At 43.3% G+C, this 21,941-nt stretch overlaps 1 protein-coding gene across 1 annotated transcript in view; it reads right to left on the reverse strand.

Moving 5' to 3' along the window:
* The window catches only part of LOC126336038 (voltage-dependent T-type calcium channel subunit alpha-1G-like), a 741,513-nt gene that overhangs the window by 209,104 nt on the left and 510,468 nt on the right, over window positions 1-21,941 (reverse strand). Inside the window, exon 19 of the mRNA XM_049999518.1 lies at window positions 1,664-1,822. Within this exon, the coding sequence (XP_049855475.1) occupies window positions 1,664-1,822 (159 nt within the window). The remainder of the gene's footprint in view (window positions 1-1,663; window positions 1,823-21,941) is intronic.

Here is a 21,941-nt window from a genome sequence, read left to right on the forward strand (position 1 = left end):
TAAAGTGGTAGAAAAATGCTGAAACCACAAGTAGACGGCAAGAAGTTAAACGTTCATGCCACAGAACGTAGAGATCGAAGGATTTTCCGCTCCCTAAAGCACGATAGGCGGCGATCTGTGGCAGATCTGACGACAGAGCACAGGCAAAAGTGTTTAGGAGCACACCGCTCAGCTCACAGCGTTGAACATGGTGTTTCGTAGCAGAGGACGCCTACATGTTCCCATGTTGCGCCAACAACATCGTCAGTTACGATTACCGTGGCCACGGAATCATCGAGATTGGACCGTGGATCAAAGAACCGTGTCGCCTGGTCGGGTGAATCGATGGTCATCTCCAGATACGCCGTCATCTAGGCGAACGGCTGCTCGAAAAATGCAGAGCGCCACGGACTTAGGACGATGGGAGCAGTGGGACATTCATCTGGGCTTCCATGAGACCTGCGGTAATAACAAAGGCACCATGTCAGCAGCGGACTATGTGAACATTATTTAGGACCATCTGTAACTTCTTATCATTGCTGTCTTCTTCAACAGCGGTAGCACTTTCCAAAAGGATAACTGTCAGCGTCACGAATCCAGAAGCGAGTTGCAATGGTTTCAGGAGTATGATAGTGGACTCACGTTAATGTCATGACCAGGAAATTCGGCTTGTCTGAATCAGATGAAGCCCAACTGGGACTCTATCGAGCGCTAGCTCGGCGCCCAGAGACCAGCCGCCCGTAAATTACGGGAAGTATGTGTCCTGTGCGTAGGCATCTGGTGCCACAAATCTCTGGAAAGCTATCAAGCACATATAGAATCCACGGCACGCAGAATGACCGCTGAATTGTGTTCCAGAGGTGGACCAATGTGCGTTTAAGCAGGTGGTCATTATGTTTTGGCTCACCAGTGTACAGAAGGCGACGCAACAGATGCTCTTTTGTAAAAACAGTATCCTAATGTGCTGCAGCCATAGTGGCATCGTCAAATGTTAAATGCAAAATCAGCACCACCATCGTCGAATATATATAAATAACAGCATATGCAAGAGTTTAGATAAGAAGAGAATAGAAGCTTTTGAAATATGGTGCTACAGAAGAATGCTGCAGATTAGATGGGTAGATCACATAACTAATGAGGAGGTACTGAATAGAATTGGGGAGAAGAGAAATTTATGGCACAACTTGACTAGAAGAAGGCATCGCTTGGTAGGACATATTATAAGGCATCAAGGAATCGCCAACTTAGTATTGGAGGACAGCGTGGAGGATAAAAATCGTAAAGGGAGACCAAGAGGTGAATACACTAAGCAGATTCAGAAGGATGTAGGTTGCAGTAGGTACTGGGAGATGAAGAAGCTTGCACAGTATAGTGTAGCATGGAGAGCTGCATCAAACCAGTCTCTGGACTGAAGACCACAACAGCAACAAACATGCACGAGTCATGTTTTCAGTAGCACTACTGACACTGTTTTTATAAAACACAGATCTGAAGATGGTCATTATAGACCGAAACCGGTAATCTGTGAACAAAAAGTTTGTGACTATACATGTAAGTTAAAGGAAATTTATTCTATATACAGGTCACTGTTTTATTCGCGACAATGTTGCAGCTTGTGAAAGATAAAAGGATACCGCCTCAGAAAGGAACAATAAGGAGAGGGAGCTTTTGGCAGTAAACTGACTTGCGTGGCGAAGTAGGAGTCTGTGGTGTCTGAGCTGGAGTCGGTGCGCGAGCACTCGTAGCTGGAGGCGGCCAGCTGCGCCTCGCGGTGCATCTGCTCGTTCTTCAGCTGCTGCTGCTTGGCCAGCTCTCGCTGCTCGCGCTCCCGCCGTTCGTTGCGCTGCGGACAAAGGAACGCAGTTGGTTACGTAACAACAACAAAGTACATGCCTACACGCTGAACAGTTTAAAACTTTTTTATGACATTGTATACTGGTAAAAATCGATATTATGTTGAATCGATACTGAATTACACTCCTGGAAATGGAAAAAAGAACACATTGACACCGGTGTGTCAGACCCACCATACTTGCTCCGGACACTGCGAGAGGACTGTACAAGCAATGATCACACGCACGGCACAGCGGACACACCAGGAACCGCGGTGTTGGCCGTCGAATGGCGCTAGCTGCGCAGCATTTGTGCACCGCCGCCGTCAGTGTCAGCCAGTTTGCCGTGGCATACGGAGCTCCATCGCAGTCTTTAACACTGGTAGCATGCCGTGTCAGCGTGGACGTGAACCGTATGTGCAGTTGACGGACTTTGAGAGAGGGCGAATAGTGGGCATGCGGGAGGCCGGGTGGACGTACCGCCGAATTGCTCAACACGTGGGGCGTGAGGTCTCCACAGTACATCGATGTTGTCGCCAGTGGTCGGCGGAAGGTGCACGTGCCCGTCGACCTGGGACCGGACCGCAGCGACGCACGGATGCACGCCAAGACCGTAGGATCCTACGCAGTGCAGTATGGGACCGCACCGCCACTTCACAGCAAATTAGGGACACTGTTGCTCCTAGGGTATCGGCGAGGACCATTCGCAACCGTCTCCATGAAGCTGGGCTACGGTCCCGCACACCGTTAGGCCGTCTTCCGCTCACGCCCCGACATCGTGCAGCCAGCCTCCAGTGGTGTCGCGACAGGCGTGAATGGAGGGACGAATGTAGACGTGTCGTCTTCAGCGATGAGAGTCGCTTCTGCCTTGGTGCCAATGATGGTCGTATGCGTGTTTGGCACCGTGCAGGTGAGCGCCACAATCAGGACTGCATACGACCGAGCCACACAGGGCCAACACCCGGCATCATGGTGTGGGGAGCGATCTCCTACACTGGCCGTACACCTCTGGTGATCGTCGAGGGGACACTGAATAGTGCACGGTACATCCAAACCGTCATCGAACCCATCGTTCTACCATTCCTAGACCGGCAAGGGAACTTGATGTTCCAACAGGACAATGCACGTCCGCATGTATCCCGTGCCACCCAACGTGCTCTAGAATGTGTAAGTCAACTACCCTGGCCAGCAAGATCTCCGGATCTGTCCCCCATTGAGCATGTTTGGGACTGGATGAAGCGTTGTCTCACGCGGTCTGCACGTCCAGCACGAACGCTGGCCCAACTGAGGCGCCAAGTGGAAATGGCATGGCAAGCCGTTCAACAGGACTACATCCAGCATCTCTACGATCGTCTCCATGGGAGAATAGCAGCCTGCATTGCTGCGAAAGGTGGATATGCACTGTACTATTGCCGACATTGTGCATGCTCTGTTGCCTGTGTCTATGTGCCTGTGGTTCTGTCAGTGTGATCATGTGATGTATCTGACCCCAGGAATGTGTCAATAAAGTTTCCCCTTCCTGGGACAATCAATTCACGGTGTTCTTATTTCAATTTCCAGGAGTGTATGACATGGAAAAATAATTTTTGTGTCGTATCTTCCTCGTTCTCTGTTTATTCTGGTTACTATCAACTGGAACAGCACTTCCTATTCTTGCTATGTCAGAAATGTGGTATTAATTTTCATGATAATCAAAAACTAACATTTCATAGCACCTACGCCCGCAAAGGTTCAGCATTTCTTTATAAACATAGCTTTAACAAGGAAATTATGCTTGCATTGAAGGTGATCGTCAGTATGAATTATGATATCGCAGACCTTCAAAGAAATGAGATGTGTTACAGAGAGATCCGTCGTAATACTGACACTTTTTACGCTGTTAGAAGAAAAATAAGCGCGGGGAATGTGGATCTCGCATTAAAAGTCGGTGATTTTTACGAAATTCTCACATCCATTTGAGATGTCGGTTGAGCAGTTTTGCACATCCCTGACATGCTGAAGGAATCTATCCTCGGTTAGCTACAGGGATAGTTAACTCCTTGTAATATCATTCGAATGAAAAGAAAACAATATTCCGCAGCAGTCAACGGCATGTCTAATTAAATTACCAGCGATGGCCCAAATAATTATGAAAATATGGGTATCGTACCTCACAAGAATACGTTGACAGCGGTATCCATCGAATTGCGACTGAAAGTAATGGTCACTACAACAATTCGTTTTACTCCTAAATAAGAACAAAAATGTTTTATGCACATGCTGAGCTACTTGGCGTCTGATTCGACTGCAGACTGACGTGGACGAGTCACGATGTGTACCTCACAGACAAGGTGGGACGAACAGCGAATATATTGTAAATGTGCTTACTAGAGTTTGGTGGGGAGCGGAACCGACAGTCCACTGGACTCTGTAGGTCTTGATCCGCCCTGTCCTCGATTATGGCAGAATCGTCTACGGCAACACGACGAAATCAATTATAGGCAAACTCGATGCCCTCTATTGTAGGGTGATTCGTCTCGTTCTTGCAGCCGCGAAATCAACGTCCACCAATGCACTCCTAGTGGAAGTATCTGCAGTGGCGCTAACCACGTTGTCAGACACTTTTCGGTTTTCGGGTTGTGCCTGCCTCTAGGCGGTTGTCCAATTCTGGGCGCTCACACAGCCACCTCACAGAAGAACGAAACAAACTTCCTTACCGGTCCGCAGCTATGAGAAATGGCGACATCTCTTACCACTATTTCTACAAGGCATGAAACTCTCTTGCTTTCCTCTTCGTTTGGTATTTTCTTCAGTCTAGCCTTGGTTTCTTACTTGCTATCCGATATCAGAACAGGGACGAACCGTACTTTGGCCACAGTACGCTTGCATCTATACGGATGGCTCTAAAAGTGAGGATGGTGGGGATTATGTCTTCTTCTGCCTCTCTAGAGGCAGCTCCCAAATGTTTGTATTTCCGCCTGAGGCGTCTATCTACACGGTGGAGTTACTGGCGTCTGGGAGACAATTTATTACGGCACACAGACGTACCAGCTCGTACCAATCATCACGGACTCCCAAAGCGTGTTGCAGAAACTACAATATTTAGCGTTGAAAAACGGAGTAACAGATATGTCTTGGATTTTTTGGAAGCTATAGCAGAGGCGCATTGGCATAATAAAATGAAACACCTGCAGCCACCGTTTTGATGTTATTTTATGATATTGCAACCAGTTTCGGTGACTGAATGTACCACCTTGAGTTCTTAGTTGCTTTTACAGTATTCTACGGAACCCAGTTCATAGATATTAGCCACTGAAGAGACCATATATACGATTGGAGTTCGCCCCCTCAGCATCAATTAAGGCCTGGACATGGTGTACTGAGACACCGAAAGTGTTTGCAGTATAATAAAATAACATCAAATCGACGGCTGTAGGTGTTTCATTTTAGCAGGTAAGTGAATGGCCGAAGTCCCGCAGACCATCAGTCACAAGGATGGACATACAAAAAATTGGGTATAGACATCCGCTTACTCTGGATAAAAGAGTATCACGGCATCCGCCATAATAAAACTGTTGAAACCTCACCAAGAGAAGCATTGCGGAAGGACCGTTGCGCCCAACGTCGATCCCTTATACGGATCTCAAATTGATGAGTCAGAAAGCTGCTTATCACGACTGGAACAGTGAATGACATTATAAGGGCGGACATCTGGCGGCCAAAGAACACAATGTCTCAACTAAGGTTCACCTCGGTGAAGCTTAGCAATTCTCCTATTATTGCAAAGTTACTTGGCAAAAAAAGCAACATGGCCGTCGGCAAACGTTGTCATGTTTGAAATTCAGCCACGTTAAACTTGAAAATTTACAGCAAACGAGTTTAACAACGGAAAGTTACAACGCGAAGAAGCCAAATGAGTATTTTCTTTTGCGGTCGTTAATACTACTATGTTCTTTGATAAGCAGTCAGCAACTCAACATAGTCGCTCAAATATTAATGCTTATTGAATTAACCAACTCTTTGTAAAATGACGAAGGAAACAGGATTGTACGAGTCTGGAGGTAATATTAAAACAAAATAAACTATTGACAATAACATATTATATTGTTTCAAAAGTCCAAAAATAGAACAAGTGCAAGTAGATCACTATTACTCCTTTTACATTATTAAACATGAGAATATGTCAGAGTTCTTGCTTTGTAGCAGTTGTAGTTGGTGGTGGTGAACAATATTTCACAATTTCTTCACATCACAAATAATGTAGGCAATTATGGCTTAGCGTGGTGCCTCGCACAGCCATTGTTTTTTATGTACTTGTGGCGCACTTCCTTCACCACAATTTATGTCCGGAAATTCTTACACCCGCAACGAAACTTTTGTTGAGAAGGCTTATAATCGCGCAAACTACCCTGACACAATTCCATTGGCCTTGTAATCGCATTTTCGACCCACAGAACTGATTGTTTTCATTGTACTCTACAAAACATCGATTGCACGGCTTTCGTGTCTGCTATCTAGCCTCGCTATGTTTCCCGTTCGGCACTGTCCTCGGACGCTAGGCTCGGCAAGGTGTTCCAAACTTACGTGGCCAAAGAAAAACCCAGTGTTCCCTGGCTTACATGAAAGAGTTTTTCACATGTGAATCCATATGAAGATAGTAACTGTTCCAAATGAACAGATACCAATGACAGCCATGCAGCTTCTCTAGAAAGAAATGATAATTAATCGAAACCCTCAGCTGCCAACAGGCGTTACTGATATACAATGGGGACTTCTGAAAGTGTGTGCGCCGAGCGTGACTCAAAGACGGGATCTCCTGCTTACATGGCAGACGCTCTATCCATCTGAGCCACCGAGCACACAGAGGATAGCGCGACTGCAGGGATTTGTCCTTATGCAGGTTGTGGACAGTTGTGAATGTGAGTCTCACGGGAAGCGTGCAAGGGATAAGTCCCTACAGTACCCTCGGAGGCTCAGATGGATAGAGCGTCTGCCATGTAAGTAGGAGATCCCGAGTTCGAGTCCCGGTCGGGGCACACAATTTCAGCTGTCCCCATTGAGGTATATCAACAACACCTGTTGGCAGCTGAGGGTTTCGATTAATTATCATTTATTTTTAGAGAAGCTGCATAGTCATCATTGGTATCTGTTCTTTCGGAACAGTTACTATCTTCATATAGTTAAAGGCTACCCGGTCATTGACCTTCTTATGCGCTAATGTCCACACTTTGCTCACACTCTTACGGGAATCGTCACCTTTGTTGGCGCGAGTAATGAGTACAACATCGATGTACTGTGGAGACCTCACGCCCCACATGTTGAGCAATTCGGCGGTACGTCCACCCGGCCTCCCGCATGCCCACTATACGCCCTCGCTCAAAGTCCGTCAACTGCACTTACGGTTCACGTCCACGCTGTCGCGGCATGCTACCAGTGTTAAAGACTGCGATGGAGCTCCGTATGCCACAGCAAACTGGCTGACACTGACGGCGGCGGTGCACAAATGCTGCGCAGCTAGCGCCATTCGACGGCTAACACCGCGGTTCCTGGTGTGTCCGCTGTGCCGTGCGTGTGATCATTGCTTGTACAGCCCTCTCGCAGTGTCCGGAGCAAGTATGGTGGGTCTGACACACCGGTGTCAATGTGTTCTTTTTTCCTTTTCCAGGAGTGTATTTGTAATATTGTAGTGCGTGATATCTGACAGCTTGCACACGTACGGGCTAATAACTTACTTTCACCCAAATTTGTTTTCTCTAGTATCTGATGCTCAAGTTATAGTTGAAATGTTGAGTAACTTCGTCGCTCTTGTATGACTATTAATGTACAGACTTAACAACTCATCCAGGAAATATTCTTCCAGACGATGCGTCACAGCCCCACTGCATATTTATCCTGCGATCTTGTTTGCTATCCTAATACTGAACTTTTCATATCTGAGACTTTCTGGCAGATTAAAACTGTGTGCCAGACCGAGACTCTAGCTCAGGACCTTTGCCTTTCGCGGGCAAGTGCTCTTGCCGGCCGGTGTGGCCGAGCGGTTATAGGCGCTTTAGTCTGGAACCGCGATACCACTACGGTCGCAGGTTCGAATCCTGCCTTGGGCATGGATGTGTGCGGTGTCCTTAGGTTAGTTAGGTTTAAGTAGTTCTAAGTTCTGGGGGACTGATGACCTCAGATGTTAAGCTCCATAGTGCTCAGAGATATTTGAAACATTTGAAAGGTCCTGAGTTCGAGTCTGGGTCCGGCACACAGTTTTAATTCAGCAGACACAGTTTCATATCAGCAGACACATCGCTGTAGAGTGAAAATCTCTCTGGATGTCTTATTTGCCTAGAAAGTTCGCCAAGATTGAAAGACCTTTCAGTTTCCGTAATGACAGTCATAAAACACATAGGGGTTTTTGTTAGACTGATGGGTCGTAAAGCACGAGGAGTTTTATCCGGACGTTCTGGTTGTGAATGCAATGTACCAGAAGAGAATAATAGCAATAATGAAACCGTCAAGGCGCGTTTTACGGGCTCGGTGTTCCTGATCGCTCGAGGTTTCTCGAGGAAACATCGACGTGTCTGTGTTCTCTGAACGTCCCTATAAAACAAATACATGGTGTAGCATCCTGTAATGAGATGACCTGCTCGTTGACATGTGCACTAATCGCAACTCAAAAACATAATTAATGTAGAGTAATGAAATTTAGGCACACATTTGTGTACATTACACATTTAAGTGACTAACATTGCAAGATCACAGATTCATGTAAGCGCGAGATAAGACATTGCAAATGTTAAACATTGATGACCAGTGTAACAAGTATGCAAATTGGCATGGAATATGTTGTATAGGTGTGGGATGGAGTTTCATACCTGGTCGATATAGGGACGGTTAATGCTGGTTGTGGATGACGTTGGTGGTGTTGTTTGATGATGTCCCAGACGTGCTCGATTGGAGACAGATCTGGTGATCGTGCAGGTCAAGACAACGTGTCGACACTCTGTAGAGCATGTTGGGTGATAGTGGCGGTACGTGGGCGAGCGTTATCCTGTTAGAAAACACTGCCTTGAATGCTATTCATGAATGGCAGCATAACAGGTCGGATCACCAGAATCGCATCACCAGAATGACGTACAAATTTGCAGTCAGGGTGTGTGGGATAACCACGAGAGTAGTGCTGTAGTCATACGGAATTACATCCCAGAGCGTAACTCCAGGAGTGTGTGCGGTGTCTAGGACGCAAACAGGTTGTTTGCAGGTCCTCAACTGTCTTCCTTCTAACCAAGACACAATCATCACTGGCAGCGACGCAGAACCGGCTTTCATCACAAAACAAAACAGACCTCCACCCTGCCCTGCAATGAGCTCTCTCTAGACACCACTGAAGTCTCAATGACGGTGGTTTGGGGTGAGTGGAATGCACGCTACAGGGCGTCTGGCTCAGAAGTGTCCTCGAGGTAGCCGATTTGTAACAGTTCGTTGTATAATTGTCGTGCCAAATGCTGCTCAAATTAACGCTGCAGAGGCAGTATGACGCGCAAGAGTCATACGTCGAATACGATGGTCTTACCTCCCAATAGTGACACGTGGCCGTCTGGACCCTGTCTTCATGCGACTGTACTTTCTTCTGACTACCACTGCCAGCAGACATGTACAGTTGCTACATTCCTGCCAAGTCTTCCTGTAATACCACCGAGGAACATCCAGCTTTTCCTGTCACGAAAACACGACCTCGTTCAATCTCAGTGAGGCCTTCATAATAGCACCTTTGGCACCTTAAAGGTCTTGACTAACATCAGTTCACCACTTCCAATCTCAAAGGTGACTAACGCTCAGCCGACCGAAGTGGCCGAGCGGTTCTAGGCGCTACGGTCGCAGGTTCGAATCCTGCCTCGGGAATGGATGTGTGTGATGTCGTTAGGTTAGTAAGGTTTAAGTAGTTCTAAGTTCTAGGGGACCGATGACCTCGGAAGTAAAGTCCCATAGTGCTCAGAGCCATTTGAACCATTTGAACTAACGCTCACGACCGTTAAAGCGTGATTTGCGTCCTGACATTGGCGCCACTAGCGTCACTAAAGCGATTGGTGCTAAATTTGAATAGACATCATGATGCAGATGTAGAAATACGCCTACCAACTTTCTTTATGTCGCACAACTCCCTCTTGGTGGTGCGGGTGATTTATTTTTATTTTATTTTATTTTATTTATTTATTTATTTTTTGGCGTCGGTGCATAAAATTTTAAGGAGTTTGCTTTGAATCCAGAAATTCATCAAAGTACTTTTAAACACAATATACAAATGATGTAGTGATTATTGAACAATATTTCGGTAAGGTAATGAGCGATGAATCCACAAACATCCATTCCAACACCAAGACTCAAAACCACAACGTTAGACCTTCGCGACATAACACATTTAATGTCAAAAGATAGCCAGTTCACAATAGGCAACCACAAGGCTCCCAAACCCAGTCAGAGTACCAAGAACGACCTCAATCCCTATTCACTTAGTGCAGCCTCTCGTCACATCGAGGTAGGCGAACAGGCGAATAGAAGTACCACAATATAGAAGGAATTCGTGCTTATGCGCAATGGGTGACTAAGAGCAGTTCATTTATAGGTGTTAATGTCATGAGATCAAATGTTTTCCGACGGTGTATTTATTTTTCATTGCAAGAGTAAGGCCTTCACGCCCCATCTTACATCTAAACGACATTCATGGAGAGTTGAAGTTTCAATACGCGTAGTACAATAATTGGACGTAGTAATAATAATAATAATAGTAATAATGATAATAATCATAATAATAAGAGGTAGTCGTAGTGATACGAGGGGACTTTGAAAAAAATATAAGTTACACGTGTCCCACGCTAAGGACATAGCGCTTTGTCAAACGAGATTAAACGCTCTGGGTTTCCTATAGACACAGTTCAGCTGTGATACGGATAACAGGTGCATCACAGTGTGGGAGTGAAATGTTGTGGCAACGTACTCCAAACTTGAATCACGCGGGACTGTACACGTCTAAAACTGCATACAGGTTCCTGTGAAATTCTGGCGCTATATAGACCATATGCAGTGTCGCATTCAGCATAGGGAAATGGCCCCAGGAATTTGACCAATTTCACTCAGACGTAGGTGATGCTGATTCGGAAAAAAAGGCTATCAACAGCGACTACAGAAGACAATGTATGGGCAATGGAGGAACTGATTCGTAACAATCGCGGCTTTTCCTGTGGTTTACACAACGCTTCTCGAATGGTTCCGCGGCCAAGGAGCGGATTTCGTCGTCGAGGATGTGATATACTGCTATAACGGTCCGACCGTTGTTTCCAAACTGGGTGACTATGCCGAAAAATAGTGTCATGTATCGGTTTTATTTTGAATAAAAGTTACTTGGCCTACCGTAATAATGTGTAACTTACTTTTCGAAATGCCCTTGTAGCTATGAGTACAGGATTATATTATTGTCAGCCATACTAAAAGCGTGTTAAGTAATTTAAGTTACAGTAATTCAAAAGAAAAACGCCTTTTGCACTGCTGTAGGTTAGATTTTTTTATTTATCTTGTGCATCCAGACGAATTTCGCCTTAATTACAAAGTATCTTTAGCGGGTGGCAGGTCAGCGTCTAATTCTTTATTTCTAAGCCAAACAGCTTTCTCTCGGGTGGCGAAGTGGTTGAAAGTTTGCAGTTTTTCTTTTTGTTACTGTTTTCAATATATAGCAGTTTAATTGCCATTTTTGTGTGTCACTCAAAATGGCTGTTAAATTGCTATATATTGAAAACAGCGACAAACAGAAAAACTCACAGAAGCTGGAAATTTCAGCGTGAGCTGGAATTCCAAAACAGCTCATCAGTGATGCAAATTCCTAGAACATAAACGTGCTGCTGAAGTCATAAAATTTGGACTATGGTGCATGGAAGTAAGTCATTTGGTCAGATGTATCCTGTTTCACACTGTTTTCAACTTCTGGCCAAGTTTAAGTTCCAAAGATGGAAGATGAGGGGGGTTGGGTATGATCTGGATAACCGTATTATGCTATTCCGTGGGCCCTTTGGTTACTCCGCTGGGTCACATTGCTGTGAGGATCAACTGTTGCACCTCTCCTGGCCAACACAGTGACCGCATCACCAAATTGTGGATGACTGAGCCTTTGTGGTCTACGATGGAAAGAAGGGAGCTTCATCGCCTCCACTTCTCTGAGTTACCGAACTTCCCACTATTTTGCAGGAAGAATGCTGATAGATTCCCTTGAAATCCACACAGAACCTGTATTTAACCATTCCGAGACGACTGGAAGTTGTTTTGAACGCTAACGGTTCACCTACATTCTATTAGTCATGGTAATATGTTATTTTGCATGTTTCCATATTTTGGCTCCCTCTTTTATATGCAGTATTAAAACGGAAATTTGTGTTGCCCCCGGAAGTCGTTAAACAGGCGACCCACAATGCCTTTAAATAGGCAGCCTGTAGCTGAGAATGGTAGACTGCGTTCCAGCTTACCAGTTTAACACTGTAGATTTGGACTCGCATACGGGAGGACAACGGTTCAATACAGCGTTTGGCCATCCCGATTTAGGTTTCCCGTCTTTCCCCAAATCGCTCCAGGAAAATGCCGGGATGGTTCCCTTGAAGGCCGATTTCCTTCCTCATACTTCCTTAATCCGAGCTTGCGCTCTGTCTCTACTGACCTCGTTGTCGACGGCACGTTTAACGCTAATCTCCTCCTCGTGCAATACTGTACATTCTCAGTAATTCTTACCCATGTACCACTACGCATTAAATAGTTATAGCCGAATGTAACCTCTATATTCCTTTTGAATTGCTCTGTACATGAATAAGCGTTTGAGAATGAGCCTGTGGCCCCAAACTAGCCGCAAAAAATGTACGTAAACGAAATGAAAATAAAAGGCATCTGTGAAACATGTATTTCGAAAACAAATACTTTATCAGTTACGGAACAGCAAACAGAATTCCTTTTGGTAAATAATGTACGAGGGTTGCCCTTAAAGTAAAGCACCGCATTTTTTTTCTTCAACAATTCTTTATTGAACATAACGAGAATTGCACACACGAAGCAATGGTGTTTTATCTACGCACCCTATTTTTCCACATAATCTCCAGCCCGTTCTATGGCCTTCCTCCAGCGCGAAACAAGGGCGTGTATGCCCTGTCTGTACCAGGCGTTGTCCTGGTGGCGGAGCCTGTGCTTCACTGTGTGAACTTCCTTTGCTGATTGACAGATGCAGCGCCAACTGCCGAGTCGTAATGCGTCTGAGCTCGCGTATGACAACATCATCTCGGTGCAATATGTCAGGTGTGACAGCCATGGATGGTCTCCCCGACTGCTGCAAATCGTGGAGCTCCGCCGAACCGCCTTCTGATAATCTCACACTCCGTGGCCGGCGACTAACTGCATTTCTGCCGTCAGCAGATTCTCCATAGACTTTGCACAAGCGTTGGTGAATATTTCCCAGCTTCTTTCTCTACAGTGAGAAATTCAATGACGGCACGTAGCTTGTAACGTGCATCACCTACAGACGCCATTTTCAAACTGTCCTTCGGGTACGTTATCAGTAGGAAATGACGGAAACTTGGCACGCAGGAGATTTCAAATAACACATACGTAACGTTTAGAATTCGTAGCATTATTTTTGGCTGAGAAAAAAAATGCGGTGCATTAATTTCTGGTTAACCCTCGTATAAGATAATGACAGGTGTTAGTTGCCTATTTCTGTGTCAAGCACTGATCAGATTTGCTTTTTCCATTCCACAATAAAAGTCTAACGATAGCATCACCTAACTCACAACTATGTCGCCTGCCTACGGCCTCATATAACTACAGACGTTAGCCAAGAGATCATTTATATGTATCATGAACAGCAGCAACGCTATCTCAATTAATACAAAGTACAATAGACCTCACCAATAAGAGCGATATATTGAATTCTTGCTTTGGAAACAGTTAATTTTTCGACAAAAGCACATGATTACAGATTTCTGTCGCTAACCGCCATCTTCAGATCATAAGACATATGCAGTGATTCAGTCCAACCAGCGAGAAAACTACACCGTCAATCGACAATGTGGTTTCCTCCAATACGAAGTAATGAATCTCTCTTGTGATCTGAAGATGGCCGCTAACATCCCGGACTGCGAGTTTCTTATTGAAATTGTGAGATATTGTGCAGAGAAATGGACTGTTTTTAAAACTTCCGTTTGACATCTCCACTACGTCTCAAATATCGCCCTTTCCATCGGAGTCTATTTGATAAGGTTTTTTCATTCTACATTGGCTGATCAAAAGTATCCGGACACTCCTGTACTGCAGATTTGATCTCGAGATGTCACAAGAAGCGGAGCCTCAAGTAGACAAGGAAGAGAGGAGTGTTGTGTGGGTCGGTCAGGAGAGCTCATGACTTCGAACATGGAGTAGTCACTGAATGTCACCCGAGTAACAGATCCATCAGTGACAGTTTAACCCTTCTAAAGCCGCCTAAGTCGACTCTTGGTGAGGTGATTGTGAAGTGGAAACGCGGAGGAATAAGACAACAAAAAACAAGACCAGGAAGGCCTCATGTACTGACAAACATCGTCGAGCAGTGTTAAAGATGGTTGTAAAAACTGCATGAATCAGGGAAAGAAACACTCGTGGTTTCTAACTTTATACCTACACCTACATCTACATGGTTACTCTGCAATTCACACTTAAGTGCCTGGCAGAGGGTTCATCGAACCATTTCTTACTACTTCTTTACCATTCCACTCTCGAATGGCGTGTGGAAAAAGGAACACCTAAATCTTTCCGTTCGAGCTCTGATTTCTCTTATTTTATTATGATGATCATTTCTCCCTACGTAGGTGGGTGTCAACAAAATATTTTCGCATTCGGAAGAGGAAGTTGATGATTGAAATTTCGTAAATAAATCTCGCCGCAAAGAAAACCGCCTTTGTTCCAGTGACTACCACCACAACTCGTGTATCATATCAGTGGCACTCTCACCCCTACTGCGCGATAACACGAAACGAGCTGCCTTCTTTGCACTTTTTCGATGTCCTCCGTCAATCCTACCTGGCAAGGACCCATACCGTACAGCAATATTCCAGCAGAGGACGGACAAGTGTAATGTAAGCTGTGTCTTTAGTGGGTTTGTCGCTTCTTCTAAGTGTTCTGCCAACAAAGCGCAGTCTTTGTTTCGTCCCAACAATAATTAAAATGTTCAACCTTCGCCGCAAAGTTGATTTATTCCTCACACGGAATAATATTTTCCATTTTAAGCGAAATATTTAGATTATTCGCAGGAATACACTCTTCGAATTAATTTAAATATTCCGCCTAAGCATACGAAGACACCTTCCGGAACATCTTGTGTGCGGAATAAATCAGTTCAGGTTCAAAGATTCAGCATTTTATTACTGATGGTATGCAGTCGTCTAGCTAAGAGCGTGCTGCAATATTTTAGTAGATAATTTTGATTGCAAGATTTCAAAGAGCGTCTGTTCGAAATTTCAATGTTTAGTTTTACCGTTTCTTGTTTACTGTTTAACAAAAGATCAATCACGAACGCAATTGCGGGAAGCCCTGTTTGTGAGACAATGAGATGTATCAGACTCGTTTCGAATCCGCAGTTCATTAACGACCGATGGACCGGTACACCGGCCAGACTGGGTGTGGTTTTGTCTCGGTTGCACACAGCCATATAACTGCATGTTAACCTGATTCGCGCCCCACACACAACACACGCACAACATACAGAACGTGGCGTGAATACACACAGAACAAAGTGTACACGGTTCATAGTGGTCACGACACTTCTCGCGTAGATTACAATGACGATGTGTCTTCTAGAAGGAGACTCAAAGAGGCCCTAAGCACGGAAGAGACCAACTTTATTTGAGTAGCAAACTACCTAAACAGGAATTTTTTATCTGCGTTGAAGTTTTTAAAAACTCTCCCATATGTTTGTATGACGTATTCATTGCGTAGATTAACGATAGCTCGTTGCTATAAATGTTAGAACACCTCTGCAAACCACTGTGAACTGCACGGCGAGGGGTATGTGCCATTACCAATTATTAGGGTTTCGTCCCGTTCTATTCACGTATGGCGCGCTGGGGGAATAATTGTTTAAATGCTTTTGTGCGTGCTATAATTAATCTAATATTGTCTTCACGATCCCTATGTGACCAATACGCAGGGGGTTGTAGTGTAAGCCTCTATTCATCATTTGAAGCCGGTTCTTGAAACTTTGTAGGCAGGCTTTTCGGGGGATTATTTACGTCTATCTTTAAGAGTCTTACGTTACTTCAGCACCTCTGTGACACTCTCCTAGGGGTCAAATATATGTGTCAACATTCGTTCTGTCCTTCTCTGTATCCATTCAATACCTCCTGCTATTACCATCAGGTATGACTCCTGCACACTTAACAAATATCAAGGGATGTGTCGCACAGCTGTTTTGTGTGCAGCCTCCTTTGTAGAATGAGTACATTTACTTAGTACTCTACCAATGACCCGTAGTGTGACACCTGATTTGCCTACATCTATGTGATCCTTAATAATTAGAGTGAATAACCAAGAACGAAGTGCTCGGATTAGAAAGGTTGTAATACAGGGACGTAGTCTTTCGCCCCTACTGTTGAATCTGTACATAGAAGAAACAATGATGGAAATAAAGGAAATGTTTAAGAGTGGAATTAAAATTCAGGGAGGACGAAAGGACATCAGTGATACTATTCGCTGGTGGCGTTGCTATTCTGAATGAAAGTGAAGAGTTACATGATCTGCAAAATGGAATGAACAGTCTAATGAATACCGAATATGAATTAAGAGTAAATCGAAAAAAGACGAAAGTAATGGGAAGTAGCAGAAATGAGAACAGCGAGAAACTTAACATCAGGACTGATGGTCACGAAGTGAATGAAGTTAAGAATTCAGTTAGGTAGGCAGCAAAATAGCCATGACAGATGGAACAAGGAGGACATCAAAAGCAGATTAGCACCGACAGAAAGAGCATTCAGGGCCAAGAGAAATCTTCTAGTATAAAACATAGGCCTTAATTTGAGGAAGAAATTTCTGGCAATGTACGTCTGGAGCACAGCATTTTATGGTAGTGAAACATGGACTGTGGGAAAACCGGAACAGAAGAGAATCGAAGCATTTGAGATGTGGTGCTACAGGCTAATGTTGAAAATTAAGTGGACTGTTAAGGTCAGGAATGAAGAGGTTCTGCGCAGAGTCCGAAAGGAAAGAATATGTAGAAAACACTGACAAGGAGGAAGCACAGGACATCAGGGAATTACTTCCATAATACTAGAGGGAGCTGTAGAGGGAAAAAACTGTACAGGAAGACAGAGATTGGAATACATCCAGCAAATAATTGAGGACGTGGGTTGCAAGTGCTACTCTGAGATGAAGAGTTTGGCACAAGAGAGGAATTCGTGGCGGGACGCTTCAAACCATTCAGAAGACCGATGACCCCAACAAAAAAGTGTAATTCTTCTTTCTTTCTGTTTCATATCGTTATTATTACACCTTGGTGTTCGTAAGAACTGATCTATTCCAACTGTGCCTCATTGATATTATAGTCATAGTCAAGTTCTAAATCGTTGCACAGTTTTCTCCATTGAAACTAATTAAGCAACATTTACGGTTTTCTACCTGGCAATATTCCCAGTGTTGAATGAAACTCAATTAAAAACCCACAAGTGAGTGATTCCATAATTAACCCGGTGAATAAAACCCTTCGCGTCGTATGCTTGTTGACAGTGACAGTTAAAAGTTGCTGGTTCTCCCATTCCATTTTCAGAAAGAGTATTTCTCTATCACGAAAGGTTCCATCAGCATGGACGGGGACAAATTCCCGTCGTTAACAACAGTTGTTCGTGGAGTTACACCACCTGCTTCTTTCACCACCCACCGTCTACTGTCATGATATAAGGGTCTGAGGATGATCAAAACCTGACCGAAACAAGTTACTATCAAAATAAATATTTTTACGGTCGACACTGTTTGTGTTCACTTTTAAACTGTTAGAGAACCTTGACATACCTATTGTGTTTATGGACTCTTAATCATTTACTGACCAACAGAGCATTAATTGTACGACCAGAGGAGCGATAAACAGGGATCCGATACACGAGCAAAGGTTTGCCGCAAGGTTGGATCTTTATCGCCGCTATTATTTAATCTGTACAATTTAAACTGATACAATACGCAAACGACCTATGCTTTACACGTAGACCTCATGGAACGCCAACTTTAGACGTCTGTCGCCATGGAAAAGTTTCTGGATTGTTTGCATCAGTTTTCCTCAGAAACTGCGCTAGCCAAATCCGAGGCTTGCCTTTACTCAGACCTATACGACAAGATCCAAGAACGATAGTACGAGTCCTTTTTGTATACCAGTCGCAGAAGTTGTTAAATAGGTTGGATTCAGGTGTAGGCGGAGAAATCCTTTACTAACAGATGCTCGTTTATAAATAAAATTCAACCACTGGCAAATATCTTTCATATTTTACCTCTGTGTCACCGAACTACAACAGTTGCGCACCCTGAGTGTCTATTAATATATTGTAGGAAAACGTTAACAGATTTACACATTCGAACTGATACATTATGGAACCTAATACGACCACACAAATGTTAAAAGATTTTTAAATGGATGGGAACATTTGCACCATCTCTACATAGGTAGTTCACGTACTGCAGATGTCGTGGGATCTGTGTTTTGCGGCCAATTGATCACTATAGGGTCAGTTTCAGCTCCCTCAGGAAGCGATACTGCAGATATTGCAGAACTACAGCCTCGTAGCAAGAAAATCATCAAGCTGTCGTTAAAGGGGCACTATGACGTCAGGGGCAATGAAATTGTCGGTGATCTCGCTAAGGATGCTATCCACTGTGGGCCAAAGACGTACGAGCATTTTCTTTACACATATCTCCTGCAAGACGTGCGGCAGCAGATCTGGACTTTTGCGAAACAATAAATGGCGCCTGTAGTACCAACAAAGGGGTAGATATTAAGCAGCTATTCTACCAAGTATTCCTGCACGACCGTGGTATTAACTTGCGATATGACACAGAAAGTTTCTGGTCACAATATTAAGCTCAGCTTTAGCCATGGACGGATCCGACTGCACCTATACCGGCTGCAAGTGACTGATTCACTTCTATGTGACTTTGGCGCAGAGGAGGACATTGGCCACTTCGTTTTCAGCTGCCCACTGTGGTTCCAAGTAACAACCGAATTGCAGCAATTCAGCAATTCTTGGTGTTCCGTGGACAACAGTTTCCTACCAGTGTGAAGGCACTACCCGCAGCGTATGGACATATGTATAACATATCTGCTGGCTGAATAAATAAATAAATAAATAAAAGTTTACCGCCTCCCCTTTGAAACACATCGGACTCAAGCTTGCGGGGTAGAGCAATTTCTATTACCACTACCCAAACATCCATAGATACGAAAAGATCCAGTTAGTAAAACTGAAAGGTTGATAACGCCGCAGATAAGCCTCAAAACAAACAGAAGGTCGAATAAATAGTGTCTAGTTGCCGTCAAAACTTGTGCAATATATTTACAAATTTCAAGACGTCATTATGAATTTATTATTTATGAAGATTCAATATATGAAACCGAAACAGGCAGCACTCTAATCTCTGTAGTTCATAAGAATGAAAATCACTCTCTCTATTCTATTCTCAAGGCACGGGTACCCTGATCTTAGTAAAAACAGTAGAAACAATAATAAATAGGCAAAATTATAGACTGCAATGTTCTAAGCAGAGTGAATGGCGAAAGAAGGTGCAGGGGTAGAGATAAGAATAGGAAACTGTGGCCTAATAAGTTGTGATAAATGGCGTTTAGTTTCAGAACAAAAGTGAAATCATGACGCGAGAGACAGGAAAGAAGCTATACATTGTACAAATACATCGTTTTCAATTACAAGAGGATATCTTTCTCTGGAAATTATCCAACTCGAATCTTCGAATGGTAAATCTTCAAAGACAAATGGAAAGGGATGATAGTGGGAAGTTACACAAGGAAAAATTATTTTATGAATGCTAGTGTGAAACTTTGGGTTTGAGTAACGGTGCTGTGAACAGTCTAAATGGGGTGGAAGAACCGTGTAGACTAAAAACATTTATTTTAAACATTTCAGTTTGCAAATTGTCATAAATGTGTACTAGATTCGATCACTTAATAATCTTCTTCAAATCTGATTAATCATGAGCTGTGAAAATCTTTTTCTTCTTTTCTAAAGGAACTCAGTCATAAACTGTAAATTAGTTTTGCTGCAAGATATTTCGCAGCTTATGATTGTGTTCCTTAGAAAAAAGACTTTTCACAACTCCTGATTAATCAGATCTGAAGATGACCACTAAGCGATTGAAACTGGTAACCATCTGTTACAATCTGCAATTAAGGCTGTTAAATATCTAAAAAAATATAGAGTTGCATTATGTATGATGACAGTATGTCACCTATTATCAAAATATACAATTCTTCAAAAGATGGATGCTACAGAAGTTGAATGATGTGAAACAGGAAAAAAATTTTTTTTTCGTCAGGCAGCGATGACGGCAGTGGCTGTCGCGATAACTGTGATATTTAAGGAGAAATAAATGAATAATGAAAGTAACTAGGATGAACAGTAACAACTACACATTAAACACCAAGGAAAAAACAATAAAGGACGTGAGAATATTAGGTTGTAGGGAAGCAAGTTGCACAGCATAGCAAATTTAAACTATAGATGTACTATTGATTGTCGAAATTAAATTGTGTTGGTATTCGAATCCCAGGTGATGTAAATCGATCAAAATTTTTTTCTGTCGTTATATTTCCTTCTAATATTATGTAATTTGTTCCTCGAATGTTTCAACGTGAAAGACATCTCAATTCTGCTACATCGTGAATACGCCTTTGTTTTCAAACCTTCTGAAGTTTCCAAATCAATTTAGTGAAAATAGTGAATTGTTTTCAGTTGAACAGAAAAGGAAGAAACTGAAAGAAACGACCTATCTGCACACGCTCACTGTGCTGTGATGTATGATGTTTCTGAAAAGGTTTTTGATACTTTTTAAATTAGTCGTAACAATAATTCTGCCAAAATGCAAAGTTTGTGAAAATTTCAGTTACTTGTGATTCGTAAGTTAATAACTTGAACTGAATACCACAACACTATATCTTGCGGAAGACATTTGTACGTGTGGCATCATTCCACCCTAATCCTAGATAGGAATGGAAAGACGAGGCACAGCGCCGCGAACGGATCGAAATGTTCTGGAGCACCTAATTCTTGGTGCAGAGCTCAGGCCGCACTGAGCAGTGCTTAAGCCACGTGCTGTTACGAGTTTTTGCCGACATCACACGTCGAGCACTACATCACGGAGACGTCAAGAATTGGCGACATCATTTTCTGATTGTCTCTTACAGACTGTATGAATAAAAGTGATTTGGTACATTTGAAAGTCAGTTAATGAAATTGGACTGTAGATGTACGAAAAAAAAAAAAACAGTTGGGAAGTCGACAGTACTGTCATTTTGTACTGAGAAACTTCAGTATGCGAGACGAAGACAACATGTGCGATTTAGATTTAAAAGAATGCAATGGGTGGCTTAATTGAATTTCTATATCCTTAAATACAAGTGTACAATCCTCTGGCACTGCACGATCTTTTAAGAGGAACATTGATTTAAATTTTTCGTGTTATATTTTTTAGAAGGAAACAATCCGTAGCAAGAACTGGTTACAACGTAGGGTCAGTATTAGTTTCTCAAAGAAACTGCAACAGCATTCAAAAACTCAGAAGTTATAATGGCAACAGTTACGAATATGTTTATATTTATAATCCGGTAATCCTGTAAACTGAGCCAATGGATATTAACTTATGAAAAAATTTGCTGATGTCGACTGAATTATAAGCATATTGAATTTAAATGTACATGGAAGAATTTCTTCATTTAAAACAAATCACTGAAAACGATATTTATTGAGCCGCAACTGTCACGCTGCAATTATTTCACAAGGATGTTCACAGAACACAACATTTTTCGACAATTCTCCGGAAATATTCTGCGTATCAAAACGGTACACATGTCATCCGTATGTCCAAGGCTCGCACGTCTGCATTCGAGAGACAAGTGGTCCG

This window comes from Schistocerca gregaria, chromosome 2 (genome assembly GCF_023897955.1).
Source record: "Schistocerca gregaria isolate iqSchGreg1 chromosome 2, iqSchGreg1.2, whole genome shotgun sequence".
Classification (NCBI taxonomy): domain Eukaryota; kingdom Metazoa; phylum Arthropoda; class Insecta; order Orthoptera; family Acrididae; genus Schistocerca; species Schistocerca gregaria.